At 30.5% G+C, this 12,938-nt stretch overlaps 1 protein-coding gene across 1 annotated transcript in view; it reads right to left on the bottom strand.

The window, feature by feature from the left end:
• Window positions 1-12,938, bottom strand: part of LOC111626699 (erlin-2-like) — a 41,357-nt gene that overhangs the window by 19,567 nt on the left and 8,852 nt on the right. Inside the window, exon 3 of the mRNA XM_023370180.1 lies at window positions 10,329-10,409. Coding sequence (XP_023225948.1) covers window positions 10,329-10,409 — 81 coding nt within the window. The remainder of the gene's footprint in view (window positions 1-10,328; window positions 10,410-12,938) is intronic.

Below are 12,938 nucleotides of genomic sequence, written 5' to 3'. Positions count from 1 at the left end.
TTACTTATATTTTATTTAATAATTCTATCTTTACAATCAATCTCAGCAAAACATTCCAAAAAAATTTAATACTGAATAATAATAAATAAGTAAATTCTCTTTAAATGTCTATAATATCTATTAAAAGTTTTTTAAATTTTAATACAATAGCCCCTCGTTATATCGCGCTTATCAGGAGACAAAGAAAAAGCATAATATAATCAAGTAATAAAAATTCTAGGCTTATACTACACAGATCACACATACTATGAAATCTCTATCCTCCGTTCTTTCATCAGCAAATGTTTCTGATTTAAAATAAGATTAGTTGTTCAATGCTAAATTTTATTTGTGGTTATATCGTATTAAATGACATTTACGTAAACATTACATTTACAAATGCCCATTTAGCATTATTGTTTCTTTAACAATAACATTTAAAGACAAATACTGTCAATATAAAACAAAATATCAGTTGCGATTTTATTGTACAGTACTATATTTCATAATAAATTGCTTATTAAAAATTTGCGTAATTTATATTGTTTAATAAAAATTATAAATACAGTAATTGAAAATTTCAATAAATAAATATTGAGCATATAACAGAACATCAAAACTTATAAAATTACAGAGTAAAAATTTTCTAAAAAGCTAAATAATAAAGTTACTACTGTATAAAAATTTTAGAACTCTGTTCAGAAATAAAAAAATTCTTCTTAGACATTACCCACTGAATTTAAAATTTCACACCTTTATGTGAATTGAGTCAATACCTCAATTCACATAAAAGTGTGAAATTTTAAATTCACAGAAACTTGTAAATGTAGGCCTACTTAAAACTAATAAACAAACAACTTTTGAAATCAAAAGGAAGCAAATAATAAATTTATCTGTCCATCTGTTTTGCTCATTTAGATCTTGATGAATTTTTTGTTTCACCTGCAGTGATAGTTTCAAGGACAATGGTAGGAATAAAATACGGTATTTTGTTGCAAAAAGAAATTCAATGGCAATTGATATTTTAAAATTTATTAATTCAAATGCTTTAAAATTTGAGGAACAAAAGATAGAAAAAAAAAGCACAATACATCTGAATCCACAATATAACAAGGAGCTACTGTATATCAAAAATAACATATTTTAAAATCCACATTCAGTCTACTAATGTCATTCTTTGTGTCATCACTGAAATTTCTGGAAGATTTCTGCATTTATTTTTATCTCCAAAAAACTTGAAAATTCAAAGTTTAACATATTTTAAAATATATATTTATTTGTATTTAAATTAACATTAAATGTAAAATAAAATTATTTTCTAAAAGATTCAGTTCAATCACAATAAAACTATGATGATTTGAGCAAATTTAAATCAAATCTTGACCCAATTATCATTGATAGTAAATTACATTTAATATAGACATCAGAAGTTTTTCCAGCTTACTTGTTTGTTTATATATAGTTTAGATAACCAATAAATATATATTTATAGGCTATCTAAACTATAAACTGAATTAAAACAAATGAAATGAAAAAAAATATTTATATGCCATTGCTAAAAAACAATTTTTTTCTACATATAAAGTTTGATCATTTTTTTATAAAAATATTTATATTTTTCCATTCACATTCAATATACGAACAAAAAGTGCATGCATTGATTTTTTTATTTATAAATTTTTAAATAGAAAATGTAAAAAAAAAATTTTTTTGTGCCTTTGAAAATTTATACAAAAATAGAAATTATAAAAAGAATTGATACAATTTAACAGTGAAATTCTGTATGACAGTTACTGTTAAATTGTTTTGTTTTAAAAAATGTCAATGCAAAATAATTTATGTAAAACTTTGAAAATTTTTATTATAATGGTGTACTATTATAGAGCATTATATTTTTAATTGAAATGTAAGTATAAATATAATAAGACACTTAAGAAATATCCAACTCTCATTAGTCACATACTAATTATTTAATATGGCATAAAAATATATAGTTTAGAACTATTAAAATTTCAAAACAACAACAAAAAATAATTCCAAATTCTTCTGAATTTACAACTTCTAAAAATAGATAAACAACAAGATTACCATTCAGTACCATCTTCTAGAGTAAGTCCATACAATGTATGTACTTAGTCCAGTATTTGTTTAATTTTTGATTATTATTCCAGAAATAAAAATTTCACAAAGATTAATTTCTTTTCAATCAACAAAAAAACAGTTTGGAATACTATACTCTATTTTCTTAATTCTTTAGTCTACCAAGGATTGTAACTCTTACTTTGTTGAAATACTATAATCTTTAATAGACTAAGCTAATGGATTAAAAAAAATTGAGAAAAAAAAATGAGTAAAAAACGTAAGAATATTTATACTGATGGAAGAGAAAGATGAGTAAGAGAAACATCACATACAGCAACAAGAAGAGCTTTAGAAAAAAGGCTGAAGGAACACTTTTGTAAAGTACTATATTATTTTTCCACCCTCTACAACGATTATTGACACAACTGTGTGCAGGAAATAGCCGTTACCTAACGGGTACTGTACGCAGATTCGCGTTAATGTGCTAGGCCTGGACTTTAAGCGTGCACCGAATTAACTAATGACAAAGTTTGTCAAAAAAAAAAAAAAAAAAAAACAATCCAATATTTAATAAAATTTTCTAATAAATAACTATATACAAAATTTAGTAAAAATCAAATAATTTATTTAATGTAAATCAATAAGAATCAACCTGACAAAACTCAAATCAATCTATTTTCTAACTTAACTCTATTCCCCTTTGGAATTCAACAAAAATTCAAAGACTTAACTTATATACAATAATTCTTACGAAGTAAAGATCCTAATCATCACCTCAATATACTAGGAACCTTTTTCCTCAACTCTCAAGACACTCTAATCTTTGATCCACAAATCAAACAACTTCAAAATCGCCTTGGAACTACTTTATCCTATTGGACCCCTCTCTCGTTTGCTGCTACGAAGCTCACCACACTCGTTGCTAACAGAAGCTCATCTCATTAACCTACCTGAGAGGGACGTAGAACTATGGAGCCATCGTAATACAGAATGGTCCGTTACGACAGTAAATTCTGTTCTGTCTAGGTAAACCTTGAACTTATCTATAGCCCAAACAACGGTTAGACACTCAAGCTCAGTGGCCGTATAGTTTCTTTCGGCTGCGTTTAAGGTACGACTAGCATACGCAATGACTTTCTCCTGGCAAAGCACTGCTCCCAGTCCTACAGTGCTAGCGTCGATATATAACATATAAGGCACACCTGGCCTAGGAAGCTGCAAAATAGGTGCAGTTATTAACTTACTTTTTAGCTTTTCAAAAGCTTGACGGCATTCTTCCGTCCACTCCCATAGTTTCTGTTTCTGCCGTAACTGATACAATGGTTCGGCGATGGTTGCGTAGTTAGGTATGAATCTACAGTACCAGCTGCACATTCCCAAAAAGGTGCTAAGATCCTTCGTATTTCTGGGCGTCGGAAACTCTTGAACAGCCCTTACTTTCTCATCTTCCATCGCAATGCCTTTATTGCTGACTTTGAATCCCAGGTAATGAATGTCTGGGCGACAAAAGTGATTCTTAGCCAATTTAATGGTTAATCCTGCAGCTGCCAATCTTTCGAACACATTGGTCAAGTGTTCTGTGTTCTGTAAAAGTAGATGAATATATTATATTTATCGTCTAAATAAACTTGACAATACTTTCCTTTTTCTTCCTTTAGGACTTTGTCCATTAGTCTTTGGAATGTCGCTGGCGCATTCTTTAGACCAAAAGGCATGATCAGAAATTCATACAAGCCACTATTTGTAATAAAACTAGTCTTTGGTCTGTTTTGTTCTTTCAATGGCACTTGCCAGTAACCAGATGATAAGTCCAACGTAGTTATAAAGTTTGCTTCCTTAAGCGAAGTCAGTAACTCTGAAATAAATCGGTAAAGGGTATTTGTCAGTCACTGTTACCTGATTTAATTTTCTATAATCAATACATAATCTCCAATTGCCTGTTTTCTTCTTAACCATGATGACTGGTGAGGCCCACGAAGAATTTGACGGTTGGATAATACCATCCTTTAACATTTCCGCTATCTGGAGGTTAATTTCCTTTAACTTTACGTCAGAGTATTTATATGGTTGTCCACATACTGGTGTCGCCTTGTCAGTGACGATTTCATGTTCTATCATATTAGTTAGTCCCAGCTTATCTGTAAACAGTTGCTGGTATTGTAATAATACGTTTTTCAAAGTCACTAACCTTTCACCACTCAAAGTGGTTTGGAGTTAGTCCCACTTGGGTGAAATTTTCTCTTTTGGTTTAACTACTTCCAAAAGAAACTGTTGAATTTTGGAAATCCATTCTTAATCCATGGTTCTTGGCAAAATCACACCCTAGTAAGCATTGCATTATAAGTCCTTTCATTACAATGCACTCTTGGTGAAGGGTGACATTTCCAATCTGGATCTTTGCTAGAAATTTTCCAATGGCGGTTCCTTTTCCTCCTTCAATGGCTAACTTAAAATTCGGTCCAGCTTGTAACCGAATATTTCTATTCTGAAAAGAAATTTTCTTCCACACGGAATCATTTATTAAAGTAAAGTCAGAACCCGTATCAATCCGGGCTGAGGTTAGTACTCCAGTAATAAAAACATTTACCACAGGCAACTTGGAGGGTTCACTAATGATTAGTCCTACGGTGGAGGCATTTGGATCCATACTGGAGACAGTATCCTCCTCTCGCTGTCTCCGTCTAGTTTAATGTTTATCTTTTTCCATTACCCTTCTTTTCCCAACGTTACTTTTCGTTCGGGACTCTTGGGAGTCTTGACACTCGTCTGCTCAGGTTGTCGTCGTCCTTTGGGGCATGTCCTTGAAAAATGTCCCACCTCACGAGTAACATGTCATGGGTGACTTTGCTGGTGCAAAACTTTTCGGTTCCAGTGGTTTATTTACTTTTCGACAGTCCTTAATCTGATTTGCACTGTCAGAAGAACCTTGATCATTTCTTCTGAATTCATACTCTTTTGCAGTGCGTACTAGCTTGTTTAATGAGTAAGAACGGAGATTCTCCAGATACTCACATAACGGTAGAGGCATCTGGGCAACTACACATTGAATGATTTCCTCGTCACGAGCTAAAGGTCTCCAAGTGTGGTATAGCTGTACCGTGGTCCATATAAATTGCTTGACACTGTTGGTTCCGGTGTATTGGCGACTAAACAATTCTTTAGCAGCAGCTACTTCGTTGGCTAAAGGAGTGTACAGATCCAGAAAAGATCATTTAAATAATGGCCAACTGTTGTTGATTCGGTGGCGTCCTTCATTCTTCCACCACATCGCTGGGCTACCGCAAAGACAACTAGTGGCAGTATCCACCAATCTAGTGTTCGGTATTTGGTTCACCAGGAAATGCTGTTCGAGGTCCTGCAAGAAATCGTTAGCAGTTAATGCTGACCTACCGTTAAATTGGATGGCTGGCGGTGGTGGTGCAGTCTGAAGCCAGACCATCTATGCGTTAGACGTTGTAGGCACTTCCTGCCTAGGAGTAGAAGTTTCGGGCCATACAGCACTGGTAATGTTCTGTGTTGTATGCTCGACAGTTCCAGACGTGACACATGAAGTCAGATGAGTCCTGGCATTCGTCAAGGTTGATACTTGTTGCAACAGCACTGACAACTGCTGCTGTAGCTGGTTATATTTGGCTCTGGTTACAGGTGCACTATCATCCATTTTTGTACTTACGAGGTGTTACTCCTCTAAAGCTAAAGTCTATGAAAGAATCTATGAAAGAAAGCAACCAAGTCTAATCTTAACCTTTGAGTCCCTGTTCAGGTGCCAGTTGTAAAGTACTATATTATTTTTCCGCCCTCTACAATGATTATTAACGTGAATCTGCATAAAGTACCCGTTAGGTAATGGCTATTTCTGGCACACAGTCGTGTCAATAATCGTTGTAGAGGGTGGAAAAATAATATAGTACTTTACACTTTGAAGACTGTATGCCATTCATTTCTTTTATGCAGTTAGAAAAGAAGGAAAATGTCAAATGGGAAGAAGCAAGGTTATTGGAGAAGGTAAGATAAATAAAAGACATAGGTTGTGCTGAAAAATTATGAATATGAAAAAGAAATTTAACTTTATAGTAAATCTCAGAGACTCAGCTACTTTGTAAATATGGAAGTGGATTATAAATGATGGAGACATATAGAGTAAGGAAAAGTCAGTTTTAGCATTTATTTAGTTTTTTTTTTAATGACTTGTAATGCTTTTTATAAAAATTTTTAAAATTTGGGTTCTAAACTATATATTTTCATGATGTACTTCTAGATATGAGTACATTTGACTTTACAGACTCATGTTTTTTGTTATTTGTATTAATGATTGTGCATTCTCCTGTAAAACAGTGCTTGATTTTAGAATTTAAAGATAAGTATTAATTTTACCTTCTCAATAACATAAAATTTATATATAATTTGATTACAACTATTAAAATGAGATCCAACTACAAAATTTTATAGTTTTCATAGTAGCATGTAATTGATTAACTCTATAAAACAAAGTGGAGAAAAGCAACAAAGTAACATTCATTCTTTTTTAAAATTCCTTTTAAAATATAAATTCAAATAAACATTGTAGAATGTATTATTATAGATGTAGCTTTTATTTAATGACATAAAATGTAGAAGATAATAATAATGATTATAGAATATCTATGCTATTATGAGTTTGGTGTGATTGAGGGAGTTAATCAATTTGGCAAGTGAAAAACATAGTAACATCAAATTCAGTTTTCATATACAGTGGGTGATCGGTTAACTAACAGATCAGTTAACGAACACTTTCGCAAAATATTTCTATGATCAGACAATGAACACTACACTGAACAAACATAAAAAGAAGNCAAAGACAACTAGTGGCAGTATCCACCAATCTAGTGTTCGGTATTTGGTTCACCAGGAAATGCTGTTCGAGGTCCTGCAAGAAATCGTTAGCAGTTAATGCTGACCTACCGTTAAATTGGATGGCTGGCGGTGGTGGTGCAGTCTGAAGCCAGACCATCTATGCGTTAGACGTTGTAGGCACTTCCTGCCTAGGAGTAGAAGTTTCGGGCCATACAGCACTGGTAATGTTCTGTGTTGTATGCTCGACAGTTCCAGACGTGACACATGAAGTCAGATGAGTCCTGGCATTCGTCAAGGTTGATACTTGTTGCAACAGCACTGACAACTGCTGCTGTAGCTGGTTATATTTGGCTCTGGTTACAGGTGCACTATCATCCATTTTTGTACTTACGAGGTGTTACTCCTCTAAAGCTAAAGTCTATGAAAGAATCTATGAAAGAAAGCAACCAAGTCTAATCTTAACCTTTGAGTCCCTGTTCAGGTGCCAGTTGTAAAGTACTATATTATTTTTCCGCCCTCTACAATGATTATTAACGTGAATCTGCATAAAGTACCCGTTAGGTAATGGCTATTTCTGGCACACAGTCGTGTCAATAATCGTTGTAGAGGGTGGAAAAATAATATAGTACTTTACACTTTGAAGACTGTATGCCATTCATTTCTTTTATGCAGTTAGAAAAGAAGGAAAATGTCAAATGGGAAGAAGCAAGGTTATTGGAGAAGGTAAGATAAATAAAAGACATAGGTTGTGCTGAAAAATTATGAATATGAAAAAGAAATTTAACTTTATAGTAAATCTCAGAGACTCAGCTACTTTGTAAATATGGAAGTGGATTATAAATGATGGAGACATATAGAGTAAGGAAAAGTCAGTTTTAGCATTTATTTAGTTTTTTTTTTAATGACTTGTAATGCTTTTTATAAAAATTTTTAAAATTTGGGTTCTAAACTATATATTTTCATGATGTACTTCTAGATATGAGTACATTTGACTTTACAGACTCATGTTTTTTGTTATTTGTATTAATGATTGTGCATTCTCCTGTAAAACAGTGCTTGATTTTAGAATTTAAAGATAAGTATTAATTTTACCTTCTCAATAACATAAAATTTATATATAATTTGATTACAACTATTAAAATGAGATCCAACTACAAAATTTTATAGTTTTCATAGTAGCATGTAATTGATTAACTCTATAAAACAAAGTGGAGAAAAGCAACAAAGTAACATTCATTCTTTTTTAAAATTCCTTTTAAAATATAAATTCAAATAAACATTGTAGAATGTATTATTATAGATGTAGCTTTTATTTAATGACATAAAATGTAGAAGATAATAATAATGATTATAGAATATCTATGCTATTATGAGTTTGGTGTGATTGAGGGAGTTAATCAATTTGGCAAGTGAAAAACATAGTAACATCAAATTCAGTTTTCATATACAGTGGGTGATCGGTTAACTAACAGATCAGTTAACGAACACTTTCGCAAAATATTTCTATGATCAGACAATGAACACTACACTGAACAAACATAAAAAGAAGTGACGAAAATAGCAAATACAGACTGATTTTCCTTTGTTTTCAGGTAACTTTTTGGAGCGTGGGAGACATCGACGTTGACGCTCAACCTGATATATACTGATTAGATAGTATCCCTTGAACTTTGAAATACTCCCTTGTAATTCCAGCCTTTTATTTTTCTGACAAACAATTCTTTTATAATATTCGCGAGACTGTCGGGTGGGCACTCATTAAGTTTTGTGTCGGTTTTTATTTTCGAAAGATGAAATTATAATAGCAAAGGTAGAGAGTGGGCAGAAGATGTCTGATGTTGCTGGGCAGTATGGCTTGAACAAATCTACAGTAGGGCACAGTTCAATCTTATATAAGAAAGATCTAGTATAATCAAGAAGACTCAAGCAGCTAAAGGAGTAACAAAAATCACATCAGAGAAATAAAGAACATTGAAGAGCTCATAATGGAACCTGAAATGGATCTGATGACAGAAGAATGCCAAGAACTCTTGAATGAAGAATTCTTGTATGAAGAACTCAGCAAGATATGTTTTATTATGAGAAAAGAAGATTAATGCCGATATCTGCTATTAATTAAAGATCTTTTGAAGAAGTGGGGGATGTCAGATCAACAGTCTTATAATGGCATACAAACCAGATTGAGTTTAATAGGGTTGGGAATCTCTACAATTACAATACTATTAATTACTTCTGAAAATCCTGAAGAGAGAAAAGAAATCAACATTAGACAGATTCTTTAACCCCCACAAAGAAAAAACACATAACTAATGAAAATGCAAGACAGCATATATATGTATTTTTATTATTACATATAAATGAACATCCTGAAGAGAGAAAAGCAATCAACATTAGACAGATTCTTTAACCCCCACAAAGAAAAAACACAAAACTAATGAAAATGCAAGACGGCATATATATGTATTTTTATTATTACATATAAATGAACGTAGTAAGAAAGTATATATTTTTTATTTTTTGGGGTCTCCAGAACAAATTAATCAAATTCCCATACAAACCTATGGTAAATTCATAATCGGTTAATGAACAATTGGGTAGTGAGCAAAGAAAGTCTTGGAACGAATTATGTTCGTTAACTGATCACCCACTATAGTTGTTTTTATTATAGAGAAACTTCATTATCATACATTTTTTTTATTAAAGATTTTTTGCAAAAATGAATAACTACTGTTCTGTTACAATGGTCATTATTATATTGTTTTAATTGATTATTCAGCAACATATATAATGTCTTCTTCATCAGCTGTATTTGAGATCCCATCATGTCATTTGTTCTTAAATTTTTATAAGAATCATGTTTAATAAAAGGAATGAATAAAATTATTTTTAGTTTCATCCATTTTGATATAACGGTATAATTTTGGTGGCAATTGTTTTTCTGAAAACAATTGCCACCAAAATTAAAACAATCAATATTTCACAAGTATACTTATTTCTGCAGCAGTTGGACTGTAACTATTTTCTTTTACTTACTTTTTATGATGAAATAACATTAAATAATTTTCTGTTATCTACAAGACATTGGTCAGCGCACACTGCTATTGTAATGCTGTAGTGTGTGCTGGCAAATTTATGTTACAGTATGAAGTTTATTTATTTCAGAAGCCAATCTAATTGATTTTTTTCATTGGCCAATAAAATTGTCATTAAATGGTATTAATCCTTATTATTAGAGAAAATTATTATGAATATAAAAAGTTATGAGTATATAAAGTGCTTTGACACTAAAATTCAAAAAGTGGAGTTAATCAATTTGCCTTGTGAATGGCTCATATATATCACATGCTTTTCAAAAACTTTTCTTAAGATTTTCCTTAAATAACAGGAAACTTAAAACTTTCAATATATTTAGAATTAAATACATAAGAACATACTTGTATTGATCTAAATGTTGTAATAAATGGAATCATCATATGGAAACCAGGACTGCTCGTCTGCCTTAATAATGCTCCTCCCTAGAAAAAAACCATTTAATTATTAAAAAAATTAATCAAATTTATTAAAATATGTAACACAGTTCATTAATTAAAACTACCTAAAATCAATTTAATTATAAATACATTCTTTAGTAGTAAAATTTATGGGGCTTATTTTATCTTCCCAATATGGTAATGATGCTTTGAGATATATTCTTTGGATAGAAGTAATTGATAAAGTAAAAAAGTCTATTTACAATAGTATTGATACATTGGAACTCAAATGTCCCAGAAGTCAAACAACTTGGAATCCAAACAAATTTTTTGAGGAAATTTTGCTTCAAAAATCAAACTTTTCTTGGAACTCAAACACAAACTAAGAAGACCATATTCAATTCAATTTATTAATTCTTTAAGGGTTAGAATCCCCTGGAATGGGGGAGAATACATTGATTAAAATTTTGTTTAAATTATGAATTGAAATGAAAACAACATACGAGTCGATACATCTTTGATATTGTGCAGAATTATTTTATTAATTATTTTAAATAACAAAAGTAAGGTTATAATTAAATTCTGATCTAATATGTAAAAATTTAATACTATGAAAAAGTAAATGTTGTAATGAATAACTACTAGTTTTACAATACTGACATCTGAAATGATTAAAGGAATACCAATGTTTTTCCATATAAAAAAGAACTTATTTAGCCAGAGTTGAATAAATCATTTTTTCAGATTAAAACTGATGTTCTGGTTATAAATTGTCAAAGGATCAGAAATAGCCAGAAAATCAAAGTTTTGGGTATGAAAAGATGCTGCACTTATTTTAGCTGAATCATTTAAGTAAATATTCTTGAAAGCTATATAAGTATAGCTTAGATATCTCAGAGATGTCTTCGAGATAAGATTCCAGAAGTCTTAAAGAAAAACCTGATAAATGCAAAATATTGTCAAGTATACCAGTTGTTTCTTTCACTAAGTTCTTTTAACTTTAAATATGCTGAATAATCCAGTGAAAGAGGGTCTTTAAATATTCTTCCTATATAATTAAGCATCCTCTTTAATACATGAATCCTAATATCATAAAGATTTAGTTCTGCTTTCAAGGAATAAGGTATGGAATGATCTAATTAAATAACTTTTTATAATACAGCATATGTAATTTTGGTAAATTGATGAAGGTCTTAAATTTAAAATCTGTAGTGTGTGAAAGTATCTACTAATAAATTACCCAAAGACCTATGCAAATAAATATTGATAAATAAATAAGATTGGTGGATTTGATTAAACTGTGAATTTTAATTACTTCTTTTATTGTTGACATAATTTTCACAACAAAAAAGAAACTTCTTAAGTTTCTTTTTTGTTGTGAAAATTATGTCAACAATAAAAGAAGTAATTAAAATTCACAGTTTAATCAAATCCACCAATCTTATTTATTTATCAATATTTATTTGCATAGGTCTTTGGGTAATTTATTAGTAGATACTTTCACACACTACAGATTTTGAATTTAAGACCTTCATCAATTTACCAAAATTACATATGCTGTATTATAAAAAGTTATTTAATTAGATCATTCCATACCTTATTCCTTGAAAGCAGAACTAAATCTTTATGATATTAGGATTCATGTATTAAAGAGGATGCTTAATTATATAGGAAGAATATTTAAAGACCCTCTTTCACTGGATTATTCAGCATATTTAAAGTTAAAAGAACTTAGTGAAAGAAACAACTGGTATACTTGACAATATTTTGCATTTATCAGGTTTTTCTTTAAGACTTCTGGAATCTTATCTCGAAGACATCTCTGAGATATCTAAGCTATACTTATATAGCTTTCAAGAATATTTACTTAAATGATTCAGCTAAAATAAGTGCAGCATCTTTTCATACCCAAAACTTTTATTTTCTGGCTATTTCTGATCCTTTGACAATTTATAACCAGAACATCAGTTTTAATCTGAAAAAATGATTTATTCAACTCTGGCTAAATAAGTTCTTTTTTATATGGAAAAACATTGGTATTCCTTTAATCATTTCAGATGTCAGTATTGTAAAACTAATAGTTATTCATTACAACATTTACTTTTTCATAGTATTAAATTTTTACATATTAGATCAGAATTTAATTATAACCTTACTTTTGTTATTTAAAATAATTAATAAAATAATTCTGCACAATATCAAAGATGTATCGACTCGTATGTTGTTTTCATTTCAATTCATAATTTAAACAAAATTTTAATCAATGTATTCTCCCCCATTCCAGGGGATTCTAACCCTTAAAGAATTAATAAATTGAATTGAATATGGTCTTCTTAGTTTGTGTTTGAGTTCCAAGAAAAGTTTGATTTTTAAAGCAAAATTTCCTCAAAAAATGTGTTTGGATTCCAAGTTGTTTGACTTCTGGGACATTTGAGTTCCAATGTATCGATACTATTGTAAATAGACTTTTTTACTTTATCAATTACTTCTATCCAAAGAATATATCTCAAAGCATCATTACCATATTGGGAAGATAAAATAAGCCCCATAAATTTCACTACTAAAGAATGTATT

Source organism: Centruroides sculpturatus, unplaced genomic scaffold (assembly GCF_000671375.1).
Source record: "Centruroides sculpturatus isolate CEXI.00-Female unplaced genomic scaffold, Cexi_2.0 scaffold381, whole genome shotgun sequence".
In the NCBI taxonomy this organism is placed as follows: domain Eukaryota; kingdom Metazoa; phylum Arthropoda; class Arachnida; order Scorpiones; family Buthidae; genus Centruroides; species Centruroides sculpturatus.
Note: the sequence above shows the minus strand (reverse complement) of the source record. Positions and strands in the feature narration are given on the sequence as shown.